At 47.1% G+C, this 25,686-nt stretch overlaps 1 protein-coding gene across 1 annotated transcript in view; it reads left to right on the top strand.

Moving 5' to 3' along the window:
* wbp1la (WW domain binding protein 1-like a) overlaps positions 1 to 25,686 on the top strand; it is a 120,992-nt gene that overhangs the window by 81,832 nt on the left and 13,474 nt on the right. The window contains exon 2 of the mRNA XM_070876479.1: positions 12,254 to 12,362. Coding sequence (XP_070732580.1) covers positions 12,254 to 12,362 — 109 coding nt within the window. The remainder of the gene's footprint in view (positions 1 to 12,253; positions 12,363 to 25,686) is intronic.

Genomic DNA, 25,686 nt, shown 5'->3' with positions numbered 1-25,686 from the left:
CACACACGCAGCATTACCGTACACAGGACTCAAGTCAGAGTCGATACCGGGCCACCACACGTGGGATCTGGCTATCGCTTCCATCATTACTCTCCCCGGGTGTGCTGTGGAGATCCGAGATGAACGTCTCCCTGTCCTTTTTGGGTAGCACTACATGGTTACCCCACAACAGGCAGTCTGCCTGAATGGACAGCTCGTCCTTTCACCGCTGGAACGGCTTGATTAGCTCTTGCATTTCAACGGGGGTGCTGGCCCAGCTCCCATGCAGTACACAGTTTTTTTTTTAACAAGGGACAGCAGAGGATCTTGGCTGGTCCAAGTCCTAATCTGGCGGGCCGTGACAGGTGATTTATCATTTTCAAATGCTTCCAAGACCATCAACAAGTCTGCGGGCTGCGCCACCATCAACAAGTTTGCAGGCTGCACCATTTCCACCCCCGTGGTGGGCAATGGTAGCCGACTGAGAGCATCCGCACAGTTCTCGGTGCCTGGCCTATGACGATGGTATAGTTATACACTGATAGCGCAAGTGCCCACCTTTGTATGCGGGCTGAGGCATTAGTATTTATCCCCTTGTTTTCAGCGAACAGGGATGTGAGGGGCTTGTGATCGGTTTCCAGCTCAAATTTGAAGCCAAACAGGTGTTGATACATTTTCTTTACCCCAAACACACACGCTAATGCCTCTTTCTCAGTCATGCTGTAGACCCTCTTGGCCTTAGACAAGCTCCTGGAGGCATAGGCGACAGGTTGCAACTTCCCCGCAATGTTAGCTTGTCGTAATACACACCCGACTCCGTACGACGACGCATCACATGCTAGCACGAGTCTTTTACACGGGTTATACAATACAAGCAGCTTGTTGGAGCATAAAATGTTTCTGGCTTTCTCAAAAGCAATTACTTGGATTTTTCCCCATACCCAGTTCTCACCTTTACGCAATAACACATGTAGGGGCTCTAAGAGGGTGCTTAACCGCGGTAGGAAGTTACCAAAATAGTTGAGGAGCACCAGGAACGACCACAGCTCCACCGTGTGTGGTACCGACTTGAATAGGCTGTCCATGTTTCTCTGGAAGATCACTGCAGCCGACCAAATTCCAAACGGGCATCTGTTGTAGATGAACAGTCCCTTGTGCGTGTTGATGCAGGTGAGGCCCTTCAAAGACGACTCCAGCTCCTGCGTCATGTCGGCTGAAGTCAGGTCGAACTTGGTGAACGTCTTGCCTCCTGCCAGCATCGCAAATAGGTCGTCTGCCTCAGGTAGCGGGTATTAGTCCTGTAGCGAGAAACGATTAATAGTTACTTTATAATCGCTGCAAATCCTGACCGTGCCATCACTTTTGAGTACTGGAACAATCGGGCTGGCCCACTCGCTGAATTCCACTGGAGAGATGATGCCCTCGCATTGCAGCCTGTCCAGCTCGATTTCCACTCTCTCCCTCATCATGTGAGGTAGCGCTCGCGCCTTGTGGTGAATGGGTCGTGCCTCTGGGACCAAGTGGATCCGCACCTTCACCCCGGAAAAGTTTCCAATGCCTGGCTCAAAAAGGGAAGGAAATTTGTTAAGAACCTGGGTACATGAGGCCTCATCGACATGTGATAGTGCTCGGATGCCATCCGAGTTCCAGCGGATTTTCCCCAGCCAGCTCCTTCCAAGCAGTGTGGGGCCATCGCCCGGGACAATCCAGATTGGCAGTTTATGCACCGTGCCCTCGTAGGTGACCTTGACCATGGCGCTGCCCAGGACAGTGATGAGCTCTTTGGTGTACGTTCTCAGTTTCGTGTGGATGGGGCTCAGGGCTGGTCTGAATGCCTTGTTGAACCACAGTCTCTCAAACATCTTTTTACTCATGATGGATTGGCTAGCGCCAGTGTCCAGTTCCATGGCTACGGGTAAGCCATTCAATTTTACGTTTAGCTTTATAGGTGGATATTTCGTCAAACGTGTGCACCCCGTGTACTTCAGCATCTGCCTCCTCTCTCTGAGGCTCGAAATTGCTTTGATCCACCATGGACCGATCTTCCTCTGCCACGTGGTGGTTAGCAGGTTTTGCAGAGCTTGCAGCTCGTTTGCAAGCTCGTTGGAGGTGCCTCATTGTTCCACAGCTCTTGCAAACATATTCTTTGAAGCGGCATGAATAGGCTGAATGGAAGCCTCCACAACACCAACAAGGTGTGAATTGCCTTGCATTCATTCTTTGTTGCGAACTCTGAATCATCTGGGTCACCTGAGGCCTGCTGGCAGTTGCAGACTCGTGGATTCTGCCCTGTACATTTCTGCTCGCAAACACAGCTCCAATTAATTTATGAACATTGCTAGCACTTGTGTGCTGAGAGATTTGTTTGGTGTTATCACTGGTGGACATAAACCCCATTTAAACCAGCCTCCAATAGCCTTACTGAAGGTCGGTGTCTCTACAGTCAAAAGTTTTCATAGGGTGGTCTCGTGGTCAATGCCCAGTACAAAAAAGTCTCTGAGCATCTGCTCCAGGTAGCCATCAAACTCACATTGTCCTGCAAGTCGCCTTGGCTCGGCGACATAGCTCGCCACTTCCTGACCTTCAGATCGCTGGCACGTGTTGAACCGATACCTCGCCATCAGCACGCTCTCCCTCAGGCTAAGATGCTCCCAAACCAGTGTACACAGCTCCTCATATGACTTATCTGTGGGTTTCACCGGAGCCAGAAGATTCTTCATGAGGCTGTAGGTAGGTGCTCCGCAGACTGTGAGGAGGACTGCTCTCCTTTTTGCAGCGCATCCTTCTCCATCCAGCTCGTTGGCTACAAAGTACTGGTCTAGCCATTCAACATAGACTTCCCAGTCCTCACCCTCCGGGAACTTCTCCAGGATGCCAGTTTGCTGCATCTTTGCGTTGGATTCGTATTCTCGTCGCCAGTTATTGTGTTCCTAACACAGATGAGGCTGCACACAGGGAGGTTAAAGTAACAGTGACCTCAGTCTTTAATAAGACACTCCAGAGTGAGGAACAGGCCTTAGGGGCCGGCTTATATACAGTGCTCCTATGGGATGCTGGGATCCCTTGGGACTTCAGGGGATGCGCTACTTGGTGGTGGAACATGGGAGTGCATGCTTTACAGATACACAACAGTTGATGACTGCAGTTGCTGGAGAAATCACCGTTTTATTGGGAGATGTCGCTGTAGTTCCGTTCATGAGTTCCGTTTGCTGTAGTTCGTCGGGGAGTCTTTTTAAATAGACACTGTAGACTGCTTGCTGTAGTGCGCTGTTTAAATAAACTCTGCTGTAAAATAAACTGCGTATCGTGCGCCGTGTCGTAAGTCCCAGCCCGCCTCCACCTCATTGGCTGACGCAGTGGGTGTCAGTAGACACTCTGTTTCACAATTTTTGATCACAGACCTGCAGCAAAAGAGATGCCATTCAAGGAATGTTAAATGAGCCGAACAGTGTAACGAGGTACAGCTTGGACCTCTCTGGTCCGGCACCCTCGGGGACCAGACCGGTGCCGGAACAGAGAATTTTTTCCAAACCACGGGAGGTCACGCTGAGCCTCGGTACCTGTCGACAGCGCTCAGGCTCCTGAACACCTTGGCTGCGCTCCGGCTCAGGCTGCGAAACTCGGGCCACGCTCTCTCTCTGTCTGTGTAAGCACAGGGAAACCGGGACACCATCCACGTAAAGGGACAGTTGCGCACTGATCGTTGAGAGCCAGGAAGCGTGGCAAACCGATGCCGAAACCGAACCATGACGTTTCTGGACCAGAGAGGTCCAACTATATATATGATTGATCCGAAGACTCCGGGACAATCCATGGCAGGTTCGAACGGAATCCGTAAAATGTTCTGGAATCCGACCGGGCGACCTCGGGGCCTCACCGCTGCCCGACCTCAGGACCTCCTCGCCGGCCCGCCCAAACACCTTGGCGGGGCAGGATGGTCCAAACAGTTCTTCAGCGGGAATTCCCCCCACCCCAGCTTTCTGACGTTCCGAAATCAGGAAATACCCAAACCTGGGCTCAGGTGTTTCTGGATTCATGACATCAGAAAGACATTCCAAAGTCTGGAAAAACGCAAAATCCGGAACAGCCTCGGTCCCGAGGGTTCCGGATTTGGGACGCTGCACCTGTGTTTATAGTTAGACATAGATATATATATAGATAGAAATATATATATACATAGATATAGATGGATCAAAATATATATATATATAATATATATAGATAGATAGAATAGATACACACATATATAGATATATATACACACACACATATAGAGATAGATATATATACACACAATATATTCTTTATATATGCCCTGATTTTATTTGCTTTAAGCACTGATGTCTGGACGTACTGAGTTTGGTACCTAGTATTTCCATTTTGTTCATCACACCATATGGGGTCAGTCATTGCAGGAATCATTCCTTAGGTTATTTCTTGTTTAAATGTAATTATTTGACATGAGGTAATAACCAGGTTATTTGGACTGCAAATTTGAGCTGAATAATTCCTCGTGTTTCTGTTACAGATTCTGTTTCAACACTGCACATGGGTTTCTCCAATCACCCAACTCCACACTCCCTTTGTACTGCCTTCCTTTAATGTGTGAGAGAGAGACTCACTCACACAAGTACCAATGCTACAATGGTCTTTTATCCACCAACCTTTATTCTCCTGTTCCCCTCCCAAAATGCCGAAATACACCTCCCTACGCACTTATTCTGCATCTTTCTGGTGTTCCAGTTACAGCTCACCTCGCTATTTCCTGCTTTTACTCATTCTTTTCCAGGATCTGCAACCTTTGAAACTCCTCCCACCCCCCAGTGCTCCCTTTCAACTACAAACCTGAGGTTTCTGAAAGAAGAAAGACAAACTTGCATTTATATAACGCCTTTCATGCCCTCGGGACGTCCCAAAGCACTTCACAGCCAATCGAGTACTTTTTGGAGTGTGTATTCACTGTTGTAATCATCATCATCATCATCATAGGCAGTCTCTCGGAATCGAGGAAGACTTGCTTTCATTCCAAAAGTGAGTTCTCAGGTGACTGAAGTCCAATATGGGAATTACAGTCTGTCACAGGTGGGACAGACAGATGTTGAGGGAAAGGGTGGGTGGGGAGTCTGGTTTGCCGCATGCTTTCTGCATGCTCTCGGCGACGAGACTCGAGGTGCTCAGCGCCCTCCTGGATGCTATTCCTCTACTTAGGGTGGTCTTTGGCCAGGGATTCTCGGGTGTCGGTGGGGATGTTGCACTTTATCAGGGAGGCTTTGAGGGTGTCCGTGAAACATTTCCTCTGCCCACCTGGTGATCACTTGCCATGTAGGAGTTCCGAGTAGAGTGCCTGCTGTTGTAAAAACGGCAGCCAATTTACGCACAGCAAGCTCCCACAAACTTGATAATGACCAGATAATCAGTTTTAGTGAGACTGAAGCTTGGTGTCACTTAACAATCTGATGATTTGGTGTTTATCTCAAACTTTCTTCTCATCTTTCCAGCATCACTGGTGTCCTGCACAATGAGCCGTTATCCTTTATCCTTTATCTCGGCTTCTTGATTACGAGTATCGAGTGACCCAGGCCTCTTAAGCTGAAACTAAATATTCAAGTGTGTTTTTCTCTTGCACCTGGTGCAAGCAGGTTTTATTACAAGTGTTTGGGACCACTTTCCCTTGCTGGGCCTCATGTTTTGTGACAGATTTTACAGCACAGAAACAGACCACTCGGTCCAACGGGTCCACGCTGGCGTTGTCTGTTCCACAAGAGCATTCTCCCCACCCCTCTTCTAACCCTATCGGCATATCTTTCTATTCCTTTCTCTCTCTCGGGTGTTTATCTAGCTTCTTATATTTTATTTATATAGCGCCTTTAACAAAAAACAAATAATCCAGTCGTTACCACATTGCTGTTTGTGGGAGCTTGCTGTGCGCAAATTGGCTCCTGCAGTTTCCCACGTTCCAACAGTGACTACACTCCGAAAGTACTTCATTGTCTGTAAAGCGTTGAGATGTCCGGTGGTCCTGAAAGGCGCTATATAAATCTTATTCTTTCTCTAATCTAGGCTGATACTGCAGTGCTATATGAAGGAGTGCTACATTGTCACGGATAGTATCCTTTGGATGAGATGGTAAATCAAGCAATCATCTGCCCTATTCCATTGCTTCAGACACACATTAAAGATCCACTGGCACTATTGGAAAAGGAGCATGCAATTTTCATAGAACAGTGTCCCAAGATGCTATACCATGTTTAAAAAGTAGCCTACATAAATCCATAGCATTTCAAGTAACTCCAGTGTATATAAAGTGCTTTAAGGCAATTCCAAGAGATGACTTTCTTTAACTTTTAGTTAATTTAGTTTGAAAGTGGCAGTAAGAACTTTTTGTACAACTTTTCAACTTCATTAAATATTTTTTAAGCAAAACTTTTCCTACTGTGGGCACAGTTTGTGCTTCTCTGCTTGGGCTTGTCATCATCATCATAGGCAGTCCCTCGGAATCGAGGAAAACTTGCTTCCAATCTTAACATGAGTTCTTAGGTGGCTGAACAGTCCAATACGAGAACCACAGTCTCTGTCACAGGTGGGACAGATAGTCGTTGAGGGAAGGGGTGGATGGGACAGGTTTGCCGCACGCTCCTTCCGCTGCCTGCGCTTGACCTCTTCACGCTCTTGGCGTTGAGATTCGAAGAGCTCAACGCCCTCCCGGATGCACTTCCTCCACTTAGGATGGTCTTTGGCCAGGGACTCCCAGGTGTCAGTGGTGATGTCGCACTTTACCAGGGAGGCTTTGAGGGTGTCCTTGTAATATTTCCCCTGCCCACCTTTGGCTCGTTTGCTGTGGAGGAGCTCCGCATAGAGCATTTCCTTAGGGAATCTCGTGTCTGGCATGCGAACCATGTGGCCTGCCCAGCGAAGCTGATCGAGTGTGGTCAGTGCTTCAATGCTGGGGATGTTAGCCTGGACGAGGACTCTAATGTTGGTGCGCCTGTCCTCTCGGGATTTGCAGGATCTTGCGGAGACATCATTGGTGATATATCTCCAGTGACTTGAGGTGCCTTCTATATATCATCCATGCCTCTGATCCATACAGGAGGGCGGGTATTACTACAGTCCTGTAGACCATGAGCTTGGTGGTAGATTTTAGGGCCTGGTCTTCGAACACCCTTTTCCTCAGGCCATATCTGCTCTGACTAGTCAGCATTATTGAGGGGGGGGTATCACAAGAGCATTGTGAGAACATAAGAAATAGGAGCAGTAGTCGGCCATTTGGCCCCTCGAACCTGCTCCGCCATTCTATAAGATCATGGCTGATCTGATCATGGACTCAACTCCACTTCCCTGCCCGCTCCCCATAACCCTTTATTCCCTTAGCTCGCAAAAATCTGTCTATCTCCGCCTTAAATATATTCGATGACCCAGCCTCCACAGCTCTCTGGGGCAGAGAATTCCACAGATTTACGACCCTCAGAGAAGAAATTCCTCCTCATCTCAGTTCTATTATTAAAACACTCTACATGTAGCGCTCATAATATTCTGATTTGGGGGGGTTCCGTGATTACTAATCAATTGGAAAAGTGGTCCGTCAACCAAAAAAGTTTGAGAACTACTGCTATAGTCCAGCACATTGTCCACCGTTAATTGGAACCATCAGAACGCACATTCAATAGGTAATTCTAAATCCTGGATTACAGTAAATGGATCACATAATGTTCACAGCCATATTTACTTATTTTTAACACATCTATTTGCTTTGGATTAATGGAAAACTAGGCTTGAACAGTTACAGAGAAACCTTTTATACAAACCAGCGTTGGACACAATCGCCTATTCTTTTCAGCTGCAAATGAGCTCGGGACAGAGGTGACTTTGCAGGCTTGTGAGTGGCTGTGTTTTTATAAACTTAAATTGCTTTGTCAGCTGCACGGAATGTTTTTTTTAGGGGACAATCTCTGGCGATCCAGTGGGGGAAAACTTGGGAAAGATAGCTTGCTTAGACAATCGTGGTGGGGACGGGTGGCTGCGATTACTGACCTGCAGTTTCTCAAAGGCACAGACGGGACGTGCCGCACAGAACACGTGCAGTTAATGTGAGAAACGGGGATTTTTCAAGAGAGCTTTTGCCATGATTCTGCTTCAGCAATTAATGCCAAAGGTAAGGGCCCATGGGATGGAAGGTCAGGTACGGTGCTGGATAGGAAAGTTGGCTTAAACGCCATATTATTTAGGGAGTTGTACAAGTCGGGAGCTGTTTTTTTATATTAAGTCTTTACCAGAAAGAAAGAAAGACTTGCATTTGCAGAGCGAATGAGAGGTGATCTTATTGAAACACACTGAGGGGGCAGAGAGAATGTTTCCCCTCGCGGGGAATCTAGAACTAGGGGACATAGTTTCAGAATAAGGGTTCGCCCATTTAGAACTGAGGTGAGGAATTGCTTTTCTCTGAGGGTCGTGAATCTTTGGAATTCTCTGCCCCAGAGAGCTGTAGAGGCCGAGTCATTGAATGTAGTTAAGGTGGAGATAGACAGATTTTTGAGCGATAAGGGAGTGAAGGGTTATGAGGAGCGGGTGGGGAAGTGCAGCTGAGCCCATGATCAGATCAGCCATGATCTTATTGAATGGTGGAGCAGGCTCGAGGGACTGAATGGCCGACTTCCTGCTCCTATTATGTTCTTATGCCTTTCACGACCACCGGCGCTTTGCAGCCAATGAAGTACTTTTTGGAGTGTAGTCACTGTTGTAATGTGGGAAACACGGCAGCCAATTTGCGCACAGCAAGCTCCTACAAACAGCAACATGATAATGACCGGATAATCTGTTTTTTGTTATGTTGTTTGAGGAATAAATATTGGCCAAGACACCAGAGATAACTCCCCTGCTCTTCTCTGAAATAGTGCCATGGGATCCACCCGAGAGAGCAGACGGGGCCTCGTTTTAATGTCTCATCCGGTAAACGGCACCTCTGACAGTTCAGCACTCCCTCAGCACTGAATTTATGTGCTCAAGTCCCTGGAGTGGGACTTGAACCCACAACCTTCTGACTCAGAGGCGAGGGTGTTACCCACTGAGCCACAGCTGACACAGCTATTACCAAAAGGCTGGCTTATCTGCTTTGATAGAGAAATTCTGAGTGTCGCGCTGGCTTTATAAACCTGCAGAAAAGGTACTGTACATCTTTTTAACTTTCAAGTCTGAAATATGTAAAATCAGTGTTGTACTGCATCTGAAGTAAGTCAACACTGTGCTGTCCAACACTGTTCAATAAATCTGTTTGGGTTTCATTCCTCTTTGGCCTAACCTAATCCTGGTGAATTTCTGTTCCATAGCTTGGATTGGATTGAATTACTAGAATTTTATACTTGGCTTCTTTGATATCTGCGCTCCTCCAATTCTGGCCTCTTGCGCATCTCCGATTTTAATCGCTCCACCTTTGGACATTTTTATTGCTTTAAAGGCGCTGTATAAATGCAAGTTGTTGTTGCTTCATAATGGGCAGTTTCTCGAATGCAGAACAAATTGAATTGGCAATGAATTACACTCGTATTTGTGTGTTCGGATGTGTGAAGTGATTTTCTACTGCAGTCCTGTGATAACTGGATGCAGGTTGAGTGAAACTGAATGCTGCTTAAGATCTTTCACATGATTGCTTGCATCTAGATTCAGTCTTGGACAATACTAACCTCATGGGTGTTTTAAAACAGTACCGAGATAAGGTATCTCTCATGAATCAACATTTTCTTTTTGGAAGCATGATTGCTGTTGGACTGGCAATCCATGTTGTACAGTCTCTTAGTGAATCTGTGTATCTCTTGCCCTCAGCGGCCTCCTGTCTGATGGAGTGGCCTCTGTTCATCACACCAATACTGATCCTATCAAGCTCTGCACATACACCGTGGCTTCAGTCTATCTGTACAGCTTGATAGCATCTGGCATTCTTTACCATGGGCTCACAATCCGGTCTAAGGTGCGTATGTTTATTTTCCAGGATTGTGCGTCGCACGCACCTCTTAACCATAACCTTTGTACTCTTGGTCACAAAATGTTTTAAGTAGAGACCAAAGTCTTGAAGGTTATGGTCAGCCCTCAACTTCGACAGTTTGGTTTTATGTAGACCTATAAATTATTAAAGGTCTTGTATATGGTGAACACTTCCTGTCTATAAACTTTACTTTCTGTTGTCATGATTATTGAGTAATGCTTTTGTTGACATATTATGGGAATCCATATGTAAACATTTATAATGGCAATTTCTATGTAAACACATGCCTGTTACAGTGTAGTTGCAGGCCTCCCATCATTGCTGGTGGTTGTTACTTCCTATGACGGGAAAAGCTTATAACAGGATGTCTAGATTGGCGTTCCATTCGATGGCCTCCTGAGATGCCGAGTGGAGAAATGAGGTGCCCCCTGCAACAGATCTCAGTGGGCAGGTCGATGTGACATGTTCCGTGGTCTGGGATTCACGGCCACAGTCGCACTTTGGACCGTCCCTCATTTTGTAGAGCAGGTGGGCACATCGTCCATGCCTTGCCCATCATTGGTGATTCTGTGGTGCTTCCCAATTCACAGCACCCACTCCCCCTCCTGGCCTCTTTGCTTCACTCGGTTGTGGACATCCTTTTTAGCCTTTTCCGCTTTCAGCCCGACCCCCCTCTTCTTTGCTGGGTCCAGACATCCCCCTGATCGGCAGCCATTTCACTTGTACCCCTCTTTCCCTGCTCTAACCTTGAATGAATAGTGCTGGAGATTCCAAATGGAACCCTGAGGCTTTCTGAAAGATGCATTGATTACAAAAGATTACAGAGGATCTATGGCAGGTCATTCAGCCCAACCAGTCCATGCCGGCGTTTATGCTCCACTCGAGCCTACGCCAGTCTTTCCTCATCTAAATCTATCCGCATAACCCTCTATTCCCTTCTCCCTCATATGCTTGTCTAGCCTCCCCTTTAATGCATCTATATTATTCGCTTCAACCACTCCCTGTGGTAGCTAGTTCCACATTCTCACCGTGCTTTGAGTAAAGAAGTTTCTTCTGAATTACCTATTGGATTTCTTGGTGACTATCTTATATTGATGGCCTCGAGATATGTTCTTCCCCACAAAGGAAACATTCTCTCTGTATCTACTCTATCAAAACCTTTCATCATTTTGAAGACCTCTATTAGGTCACCCCTCATCCTTCTCTTCCCGGGGAGGAAATTTGCCCTGTGCCCCGATTGGGGGTGGTACCCTACTGGGGCGGGACTTCCTGTGCCGGGCACAGGAAGTCCCACCCCCACCGCTGAATTGGGCTCACCGCCCCTCAGCTTTGTAACAACTGTAACAGCTAACCCTAGGTAGAAAGATGATGTGATATTTTACTCACTGGCTGTAGACTTTCCTGGTAGTCACATCTAGACTATTTCTTTGACAGACATTCAATAGCAATACCATCATTAATCCTTCAGCGGTGAGCACTGATGGGTATCGCTGTACTGAATGCATTGACTGTAGCGACAGTGTCTGTCGGGGTTTTTCATTAAATCTAGGTGAGGGGCCAAGGCCTATATTACAGGGCACCACCAAGAACGCAGCAAGGAAGACACAATGGGTCAATTGTAGCAGCTAAGCTTGGGTTTGCCAAGGCTCAAGGTCACGGGGAGCGAAGACTGAGGAAGGTGAGCAGTTATGGTCTTGGGACAGGATGAGTTCGATTGGGTGAAATTAATTCTTGATTTTCAAATGTACTTGACCCGAAACTGAACCCAACCCTTTTCCATAAATGAACCATATATTACCGCAAGATAGCAAACTACATTCTGGCTCATGATGGTGGGCAAAGCTAAGTGGCTAATGACCCTTGGTTAAAAGAAAAAAGAAAGACCTGGGTTTATATAGCATCTTTCACAACCACCGGACGTCTCAAAGTGCTTTACAGCCAATTAAGTACTTATTGAAGTGTAGTCACTATTGTAATCTTGGAAACGCAGCAGCCAATTTGTGCACAGCAAGCTCCCACAAACAGCAGTTCGATAATGATCAGATGAACTGTTTTTTTTTTTTGGTGATGTTGATTGAGGGATAAATATTGGCCAGGACACCGGGGATATCTCCCTCACCGCCCCTGCCCCCGAAATAGTGCCGTGGGATTTTTTACTTCCACCTGAGAGAGCAGCCGGGGTCTCGGTTTAATGTCTGATCCGAAAGACGGTTACATTACCACCTTGTAACCACTCGAGCCTCCATGAGTTTCCCACTCTTATCTGCGCTGTAACTGAATTTTTTTTTCCTTTTTCAGTCTCAAGGAAGAGAAGTATGCATCGGAGTGAACAACCAGAGCTACTACTGTGAAACGGGACATTGCTGTGGAGAATCGCAATGCTGTAACTACTATTACGAACTTTGGTGTAAGTATTGACCCCCTCAGTTCTAACTGTGAATAGGCGGAGACGGCAGTTGTTGTGAGTCACGAGCTTCATTTTGCTGATCTGTTCATGCAAGGAGCGAATGGTGCCCCTCTCCCCGTCTCTTTGTCACCTTTACATGGCCACAGTGACTACACTCCAAAAGTACTTCATTGGCTGTAAAGCGCTTTGAGGCGTCCGGTGGTCCTGAAAGGCGCTATATAAATGCAAGTCTGTCTTTCTTTTGTTAGCCATTTATTATCGTCGTGATTATCTGCATGGACATTTTTTGTGTCCTTCTGCGCCATGCCGTGGGTACCGCCCCCTTGTTGCGCCTGCGTGCTCAATCCGATCTGGTCGCGCGTGTGCAGTGCGATGTACAAGGAAGCCGGAAGTGGGGCTAAAACAAACCACGTTGCAAGGTCTGGAGCTGCCGCTCAACTTTGAGCCTGCTGCTCGGGCTTTTGGGTTATCTATCAAAAAACCAGTGACTATTCTACAGGAGCCTCAAGGACTTTTGCCTCGAATATCGCTGTGATTATCTTGAGCATCCCTGATTATAATCACTGCACCATTGGTGGCCGTGCCTTCTGTTCCTGGGCCCCAAGCTCTGAAACTCCCTGCCTAAACCTCTCCACCTCTCCACCTCTCTTTCCTCCTTCAAGACTCTCCTGAAATCCTACCTCTTTGATCAAGCTTTTGGCCACCTGCCCTAATTTCTACTTCTGCGGCTCGGTGTCAAATTTTTAAAATCTCGTAATACTCCTGTGAAGCGCCTTGGGATGTTTCACTACGCTAAAGGTGCTATATAAGTACAAGTTGTTGTTGACCTCCTTCAGTCCTGTTTCTCTGCGCATGCCCTTCATTACTCTGGCACGACTTGTCCACAGTATTTGCGCTCCACCATCAGTTGTTCTTTCATTCTATGGCCTCTTGAGCTTCTTGCCAAAATCCCCACCCCCTCTGTACCTTCATCCCTCCATGCTATTGAAAGAATTTGATATTGGGCCTCTTGCTAGATATTTATTTCATTCTCAGCACCAAGCACCACTCCTGAAAAAGAGACCCCCCCCCCCCCCACTCACTCTCTACCTAGTTGTACTCTATGTGCTCAATACCTGGTAGGCTACCAATTCCCAGGGGTTGAACAGGCCTTGGTGGTTGTTATTTGTTCAGGGAATTGACAGGAGTCCTCTCATGATCTCTGAGCTGTCAGATCGCTGGGTCGTTCAACGTCGGCTATAAGCTATGAAATGAGATTATTAAAAGTAAAACATTAGACAGCAGTATAAAATCAATACGATACATTTCACTTGCACATCCTCAGACGAAGAAATAAGAAGATGCTACTCTCTGAGCCTGACCAAGCCTGGACCTGTGCCAATAACTCAACATATATGTGAGGTTCAATCAACGCTGATAGATTATACCTGTCGGGATAGATTGAACGGGCCGGGGCTCTTTTCTCTGGAAAAGAGAAGGCTGAGGGGTGACCTGATGGAGGTCTTTAAGATTATGAAAGGGTTCAATAGGGTAGACGTAGAGGGCTGGATTTTCGGTTGTCTAACGCCTCAGTTAGCAGCCAGCGGTGGCGTTAATGGGAGCGTATGAGGTTACCGACCGGGAGCACAGCATCTAGCGCCCAGACCGAAAATTCATTAGAGGCTCACTGGGTGTACAAACCAGTAGCGCCCGGCTGCTGACAATCACTCCGATCAGGACATATTCCTGGTGCAATGCCCATACTTGCGCACCGGTCAGTAAATTAGGTGCAGCCGTCAAGAACAATGTCTGGAAAATCAGTGGTTACAGGCTTGCAGAGTTGTTAACTGGTGGCTACTTAAAAGATGAGAAAGCGCTTCCCTTAGAGGTCACAGTCAGTGCAACATTTACACACAGCACGGTGCGTGAGCCTCCCGAGTTTGCAGCGGCAGACAGAAATAAGAGTTCAGCTTGAAAAAGGTGATGATGTAAACTTTAATGTGCATTACTAAGACTCAGCTTTTCCCGGGATCGGAATCGGAGTTCGGCGCGTGCATAATGACTCGGTTAAAGTTAGCGGCGGCGTTTTCATTATCGCCCATTCCCCCAGCTCTAGTGTGCAACGGCTGATTTAGCACCCCTGTCAGCTCTTCGACTGATTCTGACGAATTTCTGGGCGGGAGGTGCAAACTTTTTCAAGGCGCTAAAATGACTGTTCCACCTGGACTAACACCGCAACAGAGGAGCGACCTAATTTCTCCAAAGTGTTTCCACTTGTGGGGGAGACCAAAACTAGAGGCCATAAATATAAGCTAGTCACTAATAAATCCAGTAAGGAATTTAGGAGAAACTCCTTTACCCAGAGAGTGGTGAGAATGTGGAACTGGCTACCACAGGGCATGGTTGAGGTGAATAGTATAGATGTGTTTAAAGGGAAGCTGGATAAACACACGAGGGAGAAGGGAATGCTGATGGGGTTAAATGAAGTAAGGTGGGAGGGAGGAGGCTCGAGTGGAGCATAAACACCGGCATGGACCCATTAGGCCGAATGACCTTTTCTGTGCTGTACATTCTACGTAATGGCGGCCGATTTGCATCCCTTAAGATATTTAGTGAACCGAATGGGTTTTTATGGCGATCCAACAGCTTCATGGTCACTTTACTGATACCAGCTTTTTATTTCCAGATTTATTTTTTAAACTGAATTCACATTCTGCCAATTGCCAATTTAAACTCGCATTCTCTGGATTCCTCGTCCAGTAACATAACCACTGCACTACCACACCCTGCAAACATAACTAACACATTTCAGAACAAAGCCAGTGGGCTGTACAGGTACGATGGGCCTCTGAGCTTTCATTCTATGGTTCGGATAATAAAGGCACTTTACCTTCACCCAACATTCTGCAGACAGATAAACACCAAGATCAAAAACACCGGTTTAAAGACACGTGTAGACCACGGATTGAGTTAATTTGAGAACCTATTTTAGCTTTACGAAGTGCTAAAGAACATTAAAAACCCCATAGAGGGGAGATTTAATTGAAGTGTATAACATTGAGGGGCCAAGATAGTGTATAGGTCAGACCTATTTCCCTTAGCACAGGGATCAATAACCAGGGGGCATAGATTTAACGCAATTGGTAGAAAGATTAGAGGGGAGATGAGGAAACATTTCTTCAGAGGGTAAACTGGAGAAGCTAGGGTTGTTTTCCTCGGAGCAGGAATGTGGGAAGGGAGGACCTTGAGACAATCACTATCACTAGGCGGGTAGTGCTGGACAGGCTAATGGGACTCAAGGTAGACAAGTCCCCTGGTCCTGATGAAATCCATCCCAGGGTATTAAAAGAGATGGCGGAAGTTATAGCAGATACATTCGTTATAATCTACCAAAATTCTCTGGACTCTGGGGAGGTACCAGCGGATTGGAAAGCAGCTAATGTAACGCCTCTGTTTAAAAAAGGGGGCAGACAAAAGGCAGGTAACTATAGGCCGGTTAGTTTAACATCTGTAGTGGGGAAAATGCTTGAAACTATCATTAAGGAAGAAATAACGGGACATCTAGATAGGAATAGTGCAATCAAGCAGACGCAACATGGATTCATGAAGGGGAAATCATGTTTAACTAATTTACTGGATTCTTTGAGGATATAACGAGCATGGTGGATAGAGGTGTACAGATGGATGTGGTGTATTTAGATTTCCAAAAGGCATTCGATAAGGTGCCACACAAAAGGTTACTGCAGAAGATAGAGGTACGCCTGAGTCAGAGGAAATGTATTAGCATGGATAGAGAATTGGCTGGCGAACAGAAAGCAGAGAGTCGGGATAAATGGGTCCTTTTCGGGTTGGAAATCGGTGGTTAGTGGTGTGCCACAGGGATCGGTGCTGGGACCACAACTGTTTACAATATACATAGATGACCTGGAAGAGGGGACAGAGTGTAGTGTAACAAAATTTGCAGATGACACAAAGATTAGTGGGAAAGCGGGTTGTGAAGAGGACAGAGGCTGCAAAGAGATTTAGATAGGTTAAGCGAATGGGCTAAGGTTTGGCAGATGGAATACAATGTCGGAAAGTGTGAGGTCATCCACCTTGGGGGGGGGGGAAAAAAAACAGTAAAAGGGAATATTATTTGAATGGGGAGAAATTACAACATGCTGCGGTGCAGAGGGACCTGGGGGTCCTTGTGCATGAATCCCAAAAAGTTAGTTTGCAGGTGCAGCAGGTAATCAGGAAGGTGAATGGAATGTTGGCCTTCATTGCGAGAGGGATGGAGTACAAAAGCAGGGAGGTCCTGCTGCAACTGTATAGGGTATTGGTAGGGCCGCACCTGGAGTACTGCGTGCAGTTTTGGTCAACATACTTAAGGAAGGATATACTGGCTTTGGAGGGGGTACAGAGACGATTCACTAGGCTGATTCCGGAGATGAGGGGGTTACCTTATGATGATAGATTTAGTAGACTGGGTCTTTACTCGTTGGAGTTCAGAAGGATGAGGGGTGATCTTATAGAAACATTTAAAATAATGAAAGGGATAGACAAGATAGAGGCGGAGAGGTTGTTTCCACTGGTCGGGGAGACTAGAACTAGGGGGCATAGCCTCAAAATGAGGGGGAGCCAATTTAAAACCGAGTTAAGAAGGAATTTCTTCTCCCAGAGGGTTGTGAATCTGTGGAATTCTCTGCCCAAGAAAGCAGTTGAGGCTAGCTCATTGAATGTATTCAAGTCACAGATAGATAGATTTTTAACCAATAAGGGAATTAAGGGTTACGGGGAGCGGGCGGGTAAGTGGAGCTGAGTCCACGGCCAGATCAGCCATGATCTTGTTGAATGGCGGAGCAGGCTCGAGGGGCTAGGTGGCCTACTCCTGTTCCTAATTCTTATGTAGCAGAGAAGGCCAAGAGGAGATTTGATGGAAGTGTTTAAAGCCATGAAGTGTTTAGATAGATTAAATAAAGAGAAACAGATTTAAGGTGATTGGCCAAAGAACCAGAGGCGACATGAGGGAAAACTTTTTACGCAACGAGTGGTTAGGATTTGGCACGCAATGCCTGATAGGGTGGTGGATACAGGATCAATAGTAGCCTTCAAAAGGGAATTGGATAAATGTTTGACGGCGAAAAATTGCAGGGATACAAAGGAGATTTACGAGGATATTGCCTGGACTGGAGAATTTTAGCTGTGAGGAAAGATTGTATAGGCTGGATTTGTTTTCTTTGGAACAGAGGAGGCTGAAGGGAGACCTAATTGAGTGTATGAAATTTTGTGGGGCCTGGATAGAGAGGATAGGAAGGACCTATTCCCCTCAGCAGAGGGGTCAATAACCAGAGGGCATAAATTTAAAGTAAGTGGTAGGAGATTTAGAGGGGATTTGAGGAGAAATGTTTTCACTCAGAGGGTAGTGGGGGTCTGGAACTTACTGCCTGAAAGGGTGGTAGAGGCAGAAAACCTCACCACATTTAAAAAGTACTTGGATGGGCACTTGAAGTGCCGTAACCCACAGGGCTACGGACCAAGTGCTGGAAGGTGGATTAGGCTGGATAGCTCTTTTTCGACCGGCATGGACACGATGAGCCGAATGGTCTCCTTCTGTGTCGTAATTTTTCTGTGAATCTATAGAGAAAGGACTCCTTTCGTTTGACTGCCTTCTCAAAACTCTTCTGTCCATCTATTTTTTACCCTGTTCCCTAATTCCACTCTACCTCTTCTGCCTTCCAACTGGCTCTGTGAAGTGGTCTGAGATTGTCTTTCCTGCGTGAGTCACATTATAAGTTTATACTCGGTGTGGCGCTGAGCACTACAGACCAACATGGTCCTCGGTTTAATCTAAGCACAAGACTGGAGCAGTACAATTCATAACCGGCCTCGCTAGGTAGAACTGTTTATCTTTTTAAATCAACCAGGCATTCCTGCTCCTGGTCAATACCCAGTGTGGACCTTGCAGGTGTGTGGATCGGGCCCCTAGGGCTGTGATGCACTTGTGGTCCATAAGCTTGTCGACCCTTGCCATCAACGTTGGCATATGAATGGCCACTTGGCCTAGGTACTGGCGGGCTGGTCAAATGCCGATTGAAAACCGCCTGCCTTTTCTGCATTGCAGAATTGTCAGGAGACTATTGGGAAGAAGTAAGTAAACTGCCTCCGGCATTGTAACCAGGAGCTTTGTCCCATTCATCCATCATCAGCTTCGTATCGAGGATGACTTGCTTCCACATCAAAAAGGGGATGAGGTCACAGGTGTTTCAATGAGGGACCTACATGTTGAAGGGTGGAAGATGCCTGTGCGTGGATTTTTTTTTTAACGTGTGGTGGCCGTTGCACACCAGCCACCACACGGGCTTGACAGAGCTAGGTCTTGGTCCAGTGGCAAGGATTAACCAGGACAACTGGAGACCAGCTCTGTTACACGAACCTAGTGCGCACACACATCGCGGTGTGAACTGGCCCGTGCTGCCCCTGGGCCCTCACCTCTTCTGGGCTCCGAACCCATGCCTCTCCTGGGCCCTGATCACATCCCTCTGCAATCTCTCGCTGCTCCTTTGCCCCGACCTCGCCGTTCCCGCTGTACCTGCCCACGCTCCAATCACCGACCTGGACCTTGGTGACATCCAATCCAGTCGCCCTCTTCACAGCTGTTGCCCTCCTGAAACGGCTCGTGCTGTCCCTTGTAGTGGTATGCTCCATGCTGCTGCTCCTGCTTTGAAGGCCCTGACCTGCTGATGGTCCTTGCAGGTTGGGGCCGCCACGCCGAATGCCGGGTCGGGCTCCACACTGCTCTGCCTTTGAAGCCCCAACCTGCAATGACATCCATCACCCCCCCTGGTGCTCGCTGACCAACATTGACTCTTGGTTAAGCAACGGCATGATTTTCAAACTCTCATCCTTGTTTTCAAATCCCTCCATGATCTTGGCTCGCCCCATCTCTGTAACCTCCTCCAGCTCCACAACCAATGTTCCCCCTGAATTTTTGGGGGGATGTGAGACCCCTTTAATGGACTGCGCGGGACCAGCAGAGAACTGTGCAGCTTGGAGAGAACATTGCCTGCAACTCTCCGAGAACGCTGCACTCCTCTAATTCTGCCCTCTTGAGCATCCACTATTTTAAAAGCTCCACCATCAGCGGCCGTGCCTTGACCAGGGGACACAGTCTAAGGATAAGGGGTAAGCCATTTAGGACTGAAGTGAGGAGAAACTTCTTCACTCAGAGAGTTGTTAACCTGTGGAATTCCCTGCCACAGAGAGTTGTTGATGCCAGTTCATTGGATATATTCAAGAGGGAGTTAGATATTGCCCTTACGGCTAAAGGGATCAAGGGGTATGGAGAGAAAGCAGGAAAGGGGTACTGAGGTGAATGATCAGCCATGATCTTATTGAATGGTGGTGCAGGCTCGAAGGGCCGAATGGCCTACTCCTGCACCTATTTTCTATGTTCTATGTTTCTGTTGCCTGGGCCCAAAGCTCTGGAACTCCCTCCCTAAACCTCTTTGCCTCTCTACCTCTCTCTCCTCCTTTTAAGTCGTTCCTTAAAACCTACCTCTCTAACCAAACTTTTGGTCACCAGCCCTAATATCTCCTTATGTGACTTGGTGTCAAATTTTGTTAGATAACGATCCTGTGATGTGCCTTGGGACGTTTTACTGCTTTAAAGGCACTATATAAATGCCAGTTCAAGAGTTGTACAGATGCAGTATTATGTTCACTGCGGCTCGAATTAGGAGGACTGAACAAATTTGTAGGAACAGGAAAAGGCTGTCGGATCCAAAAGGCCCTTCCCATTTATGATGCATCTGTATTGTAAACAGCTTTTGTTCGCCCTTGAATTGTGACACTATTGATTAATCTCCAGAATTGCCTCAGACTCGAAGGCTCCTTCGGGTAGCTTCACAAGATTACATGGGACGTACGAAAGCCCCTCTGCCACAACGCTTCCAGTGGAAGGAGCTTTATACATAAAACCTAAAAGTAGAAGATAAATTTATAATCATTAAAAATGGACTCGAAATATCCTTGTGCTTTAATAATTCCGGTAAACGTCTTGTCCTCCGTGGCTTAAAATGTCTCGATGGAATCGTTTCCAATTTCACTGGATGGTGTGAATGTTTTATTAGGCTCCTGGTTGTGAAATCTCCTTCCTGGAGATGACTCCTTGCTATCTTGATCATCTTCAAAGTGGAGAATATCCTTTCATAGGAATGCTGCTGTCCCAACTGTTATTTTTAGCTCCTAGTGGCGGGGGGGTATATACCACAGGTTTCATTGCCCATCAGGTGGGGGAAATCAAGAAAGAGGGGACATAATTTTAAAATGAAAGGCAGGTCATCAGGAAGCACTTTTTTCTCCATACCAAGGATAGTAGAGATCTGGAATTCGCTACCTCGAAGTCTGGATGCTGGGACAATTGAAGTTTTTAATGCTGAGGGCGATAGATTTGTGTCGGGCGAAGATATTGAGGAATATCAAGTTAAGGCAGGTAAATGGGGTTGAGGTGCAGATCAGCCATGATTGAATGGAGGAGCAGGTACGAGGGGCTGAATGGCCTGCTCCTGTTCTTCTCTTCCTTGAACCCTGTGGACTGCATTGGATTGTGTGCAGAAGGTTGAAAGTGTGGGATTGATTGTGTCTCTGTGATTTGTAATGTTGTCAAGGACACCCTCAAAGCCTCCTTGATAAAGTGCAACTTCCCCACTGACACCCGAGATTCCCTGGCCAAAGCCCCCCCCCAAGTGGAGGAAGAGCATCCGGGAGGGCGCTGAGCACTTCGAGTCTCGTCGCTGAGAGCATGCAGAAGACAAGCGCAGGCAGCTTATGGAAAACCAGACTCCCACCCACCCTTTCCTTCAACCACTGTCTGTCCCACCTGTGATAGAGACTGTAATTTCCATATTGGACAGTACAGTCACCTGAGAACTCACTTTTAGAGTGGAAGCAAGTCTTCCTCAATTTCGAGGGACTGCCTATGATGATGATGTTGTCATAAACCACAGATTCTGTAGACAAAGTAGGACAGTCTACTTTGTCCCCAGTAGGCAAAGCGACTTTTACAATCTGCTCTATATAATTGCCTCTTACATGACAAAAATAATAGATCTGAGAAATGCTGAACCTCTATTGGGTGTGGGATAGGGTCCCAGGGGGGGCTGTTGGGATCGCTCCTATTTCTAATTAACTTAAGTAACCTGGATTCAGAAACCCAATGCAAAGTGGTCAAATTTGCAGATGATACCAAACTCGCAGGAATTAGAGGAGGCACTTCAGCAATTACAGAATGAATTGGAAAAATTGGATAATTTGGCCAAATAAATAGCAGATGAAATCTAATGCAGACAGATGTAAGGTCCTGCAAATAGGAAGAAAAATAAGCAATGCCACTACTCCACAAATGGTGTTAGAATGGGCTAGACTTTCCACTTCAGATCGCTGGGCTAGTGCCCATATATCGGCCATTTTGATTAAAAAGTGGAAAGTTGGGCCGGAACATCACCAGAAAATTGCCGGTCCAACTTTCGTGTCACATTGCCGAGGTGATTGCCCACACATTGCTCAGCGCAACTTTCGGCACATCGCCGGGCTGATCGCTCACCGAAAAGGTACTGGATATCGGAGGACAAAAGCTACTTTTACCTGGCATCTTACATCACAGAAGGAGGCCATTCAGGCCATCGTGCCTGTGCCAGTTCTTTGAAAGAGCGATCCCATTAGTCCCACTCCCGTGCACTTTCCCCAGAGCCCTGCAATTTTTTCCAATTCCCTTTTGAAAGTTACAATTGAATCTGCTTCCACCACCCTTTCAGGCAGCACGTTCCAGATCATAACCACTCGCTGCAAAAAAAATATTCTCCTCCTCTCTAGTCTGGCTCATTTGCCAATTATCTTAAATCTGTGTCCTCTGGTTACCGGCCCTCCTGCCGGTAGAAGCAGTTTCTCCTTATTTCTTCGTATCAAAACCCCTCATAATTCTGAACACCTCTGTTAAATCTCCCCTGAACTTTCTCTGCTCTAAGCAGAACAATCCCAGCTTCTCTCGTCTCTCTACGTGACTGAAGTCCTTCATGGTGTTGAAATAGCTATGGAGAAGATGAAAGGGACCCAAGAGTCCTCGACTCCACACTCAACTTGCTGAACCTAGAGCAGGCAGCAGCCAACAATGACCAGATAATCTGTTTTAGAGATGGGCCAGGGCACCGAGAAGAACTCCCCTGTGCCTCTTCGAAATAGTGTGGTGGGATCATTTTCGGTCCACCCGAGAGGGTAGACGGGGCCTCGGTTCAGCGTCTCATCTGAAAGACGGCACCTCCGACAGTGTAGCGCCCACTCAGCCCTGCACTGAAGTGACGGTCTGGATTTTGTGCGTCAGTCTCTAGCGTGGGACTCAAAGGCAGAAGTACTAACCCACTGAGCCATGCCTGATCGTGGCGCTGCCATCTAAAGTGAGGACCACCTCCCGGGGTGAAGTACCAGCCTTATTTCCTCCCCGCCCCACCCCCCACACGCCCACAGTCTTCGTGAGAAACTGGGACACATCAAGTGAAAAATCGCAAGGTTTATTGTGTGTTCGAATCCAGTGTCAAAAGAGTGCCGATGGTGTATGTAATGTATGCACCTGTGAATATGCTCACGGGTTTGTGGAACTGTTGAGGTGGGAATGGCCGATCCAGTCATGTGATGGTCACAAGACTCAATAAAACCCCAGCCAGTGGGTTCGGAAGATCCACAATGAGGCAGGTGGTTGTGAGCCTGGTGGATGGAACTGGTAATGTGTAGTGTGATTGTTAAACCTTTGCTAATAAACCAGCTAGTTCTTACTAACAATGTGTTGCTATGAATTCTTAAGCAAAGAACCCATGAAGCAAATACATTAGAGTGTAAAGTGTAATAATGTAACTAAATCTTCCCCCAAACTGCAGCTGAAGGACTAGAAGACCATGGTCCTAAGGGTGATCTGGTCTTTATGTACGAATATTATTTCTATAATTACTTTAAGTAGCAAATCAAGCCATGTGTGGGGTGAGTCCAAAACTAGGGGCCACAAATAAATATAACACAAAAGCAAAATACTGCGGATGCTTGAAATCTGAAATAAAAACAGAAAATGCTGGAAATATTCAGGTCAGGCAGCATCTGTGGAGAGAGAAACAGAGTTAACGTTTCAGGTCGATGACCTTTCGACAGAACTGGCCATAAATATAAAATAAATCCAATAAATGTTTTTTTATTATTCATCCATAGGATGTGGGTGCCGCTGGCAAGGCCAGCATTTATTACCCTTCCCTAATTGTCCTCGAGAATAATTCAGGAGAAACTTCTTTACCCAGAGAGTGGTCAGAATGTGGAACTCACTACCACAGAGAGTGATTGAGGCAAATAGTGTAGGTGCGTTTAAGGGGAAGCTAGATAAACACATGAGGGAGAAAGAAATAGAAGGATATGCTGATGGGGTGAGATGAAGTAGAGGTGGGAGGGGGCTCGTGTGGAGCATAAACACCCACACGGACCCGTTGGGCGGAATGGCCTGTTTCTGTGCTGTGAAATTCTGTTTAATTCTTTGTAATGTTGGGTAGACGTCTGGAGGCGTAAAATTACTAAATTAAACCCTGCTGTAAAACACCGCACCCCAAACCAGGTCACTTTTATTGGGAAACTGTAAAAACAATCTGGGCTGGTAATGATGTCCAGATAGCTGAGAATGTTGAGTGCACTTGCGAAAGAAGCGGGGGGGGGGAGGGGAGGGGGAGAAAATGGTTTGTCCTTTTAAAGCCCCCCCCCCCCCCCCCCCCCAAAACGTCAACTTTTTTTTCACATCCTGTGCCAAGGAAGATTTGCTGAGTCAGTGCCTGTGTTTACTTATGTGCATGGTGCGAGACAGCTGTTCCAGGCAGAGCAATGTGCTTCCGACAACACTATCTGTAACTCTGGCTGCTCCGCATGCCAGTAAACACATTTCTCAGGACCAGTTAAGTGGGAGCTAAAACATCTGAATGTTCCAGAAGGCTGTGATGGGGATGGGCGGAGGTGGGGGCAGTGGGGGGGTGGGTGTAGGGGGGCGGGATGGAGTTTAAAATAAAACCATGGCTAGCAGTGTCCTGTAATGTTCAAATATCGTGTAGACAGCAGAGCTAAAATTCCTTGCCACGGCACGCTGAGGTATGCTGACCTTGTGGGGGGACTTTGTTTTTTAAAAAAACACATGTACAGGAGTATAAAATAACTCGCGCATAAAATGGTGCCCCCACCCTGCCCTCCCTCCTGGGAGGTTTAGCATCAACAGCAGGGGCCAGGAGGGAGAGCTCCTGTTTGCTGCTATGTTGTTCCTCCAGGAATCCTGCTATTTAAACAGCCACTCTCCAAATCCCTACTCGAGGCTGGATTCTAAAATGGATTCAGTTGAGCAGGATAGATGGGATCCAGGTGTAAGGTAACCCCAACTGCGCCCTTCCCCCCCCCCCCTTTCCACATTTGGTTCTAAACAGGATGTACATTTTTCATCTAGTATGTGAGATTTATTTATAGATGTGTATATGTATTTGCGTGCGTGCGTGCTTATATTTGTCCAGTCATCATAGGCAGTTCCTCGGAATCGAGGAAGATTTGCTTCCAATCTTAACATGAGTCCTTAGGTGGTTGAACAGTCCAATACGAGAACCACCGTCCCTGTCACAGGTGGGACAGATAGTCGCTGAGGGAAGGGGTGGGAAGGACTGGTTTGCCACACGCTCTTTCCACTGCCTGCGCTTGATTTCTGCATGCTCTCGGCGACGAGACTCAAGGTGCTCAGCACCCTCCCGGATGCACTTCCTCCACTTAAGGCGGTCTTTGTCCAGGGACTCCAAGGGGCCTGTGGGGATGTTGCACTTTATCAGGGAAGCTTTGAGGGTGTCCTTCAAAAGTTTCCTCTGCCCACCTTTGGCTCATTTGCCGTGAAGGAGTTCCGAGTAGAGCATTTGGTTTGGGAGTCTCGTGTCTGGCATGCGAATGATGTGGCCTGCCCAGCGGAGCTGATCGAGTGTGGTCAGTGCTTCGATGCTGGGGATGTTAGCCTGGTCGAGGCACTAACGTTGGTGCACCTGTCCTCCCAGGTGATTTGTAGGATCTTGCGGAGACATCATTGGTGGTTTTTCTCCAGCGACTTAATGTGTCTACTGTACATGGTCCATGTTTCTGAGTCATACAGGAGGGCAGGTATTACTACCGTCCTGTAGACCATTAACTTGGTGACAGTTTTGAGAGCCTGGTTTTCAACTTTGTGCAGTGCAATACTGAAGGAGCGCTGCACTGTCGGAGGTGCCATCTTTCGGATGAGACGTTAAACCGAGGCCGCGTCTGCTCTCGGGTGGATTTAAAAGAT

The sequence above is a fragment of the Pristiophorus japonicus genome, chromosome 3, assembly GCF_044704955.1.
Source record: "Pristiophorus japonicus isolate sPriJap1 chromosome 3, sPriJap1.hap1, whole genome shotgun sequence".
Lineage (NCBI taxonomy): Eukaryota > Metazoa > Chordata > Chondrichthyes > Pristiophoridae > Pristiophorus > Pristiophorus japonicus.
This window is presented reverse-complemented; position numbering and strand designations above follow the sequence as displayed.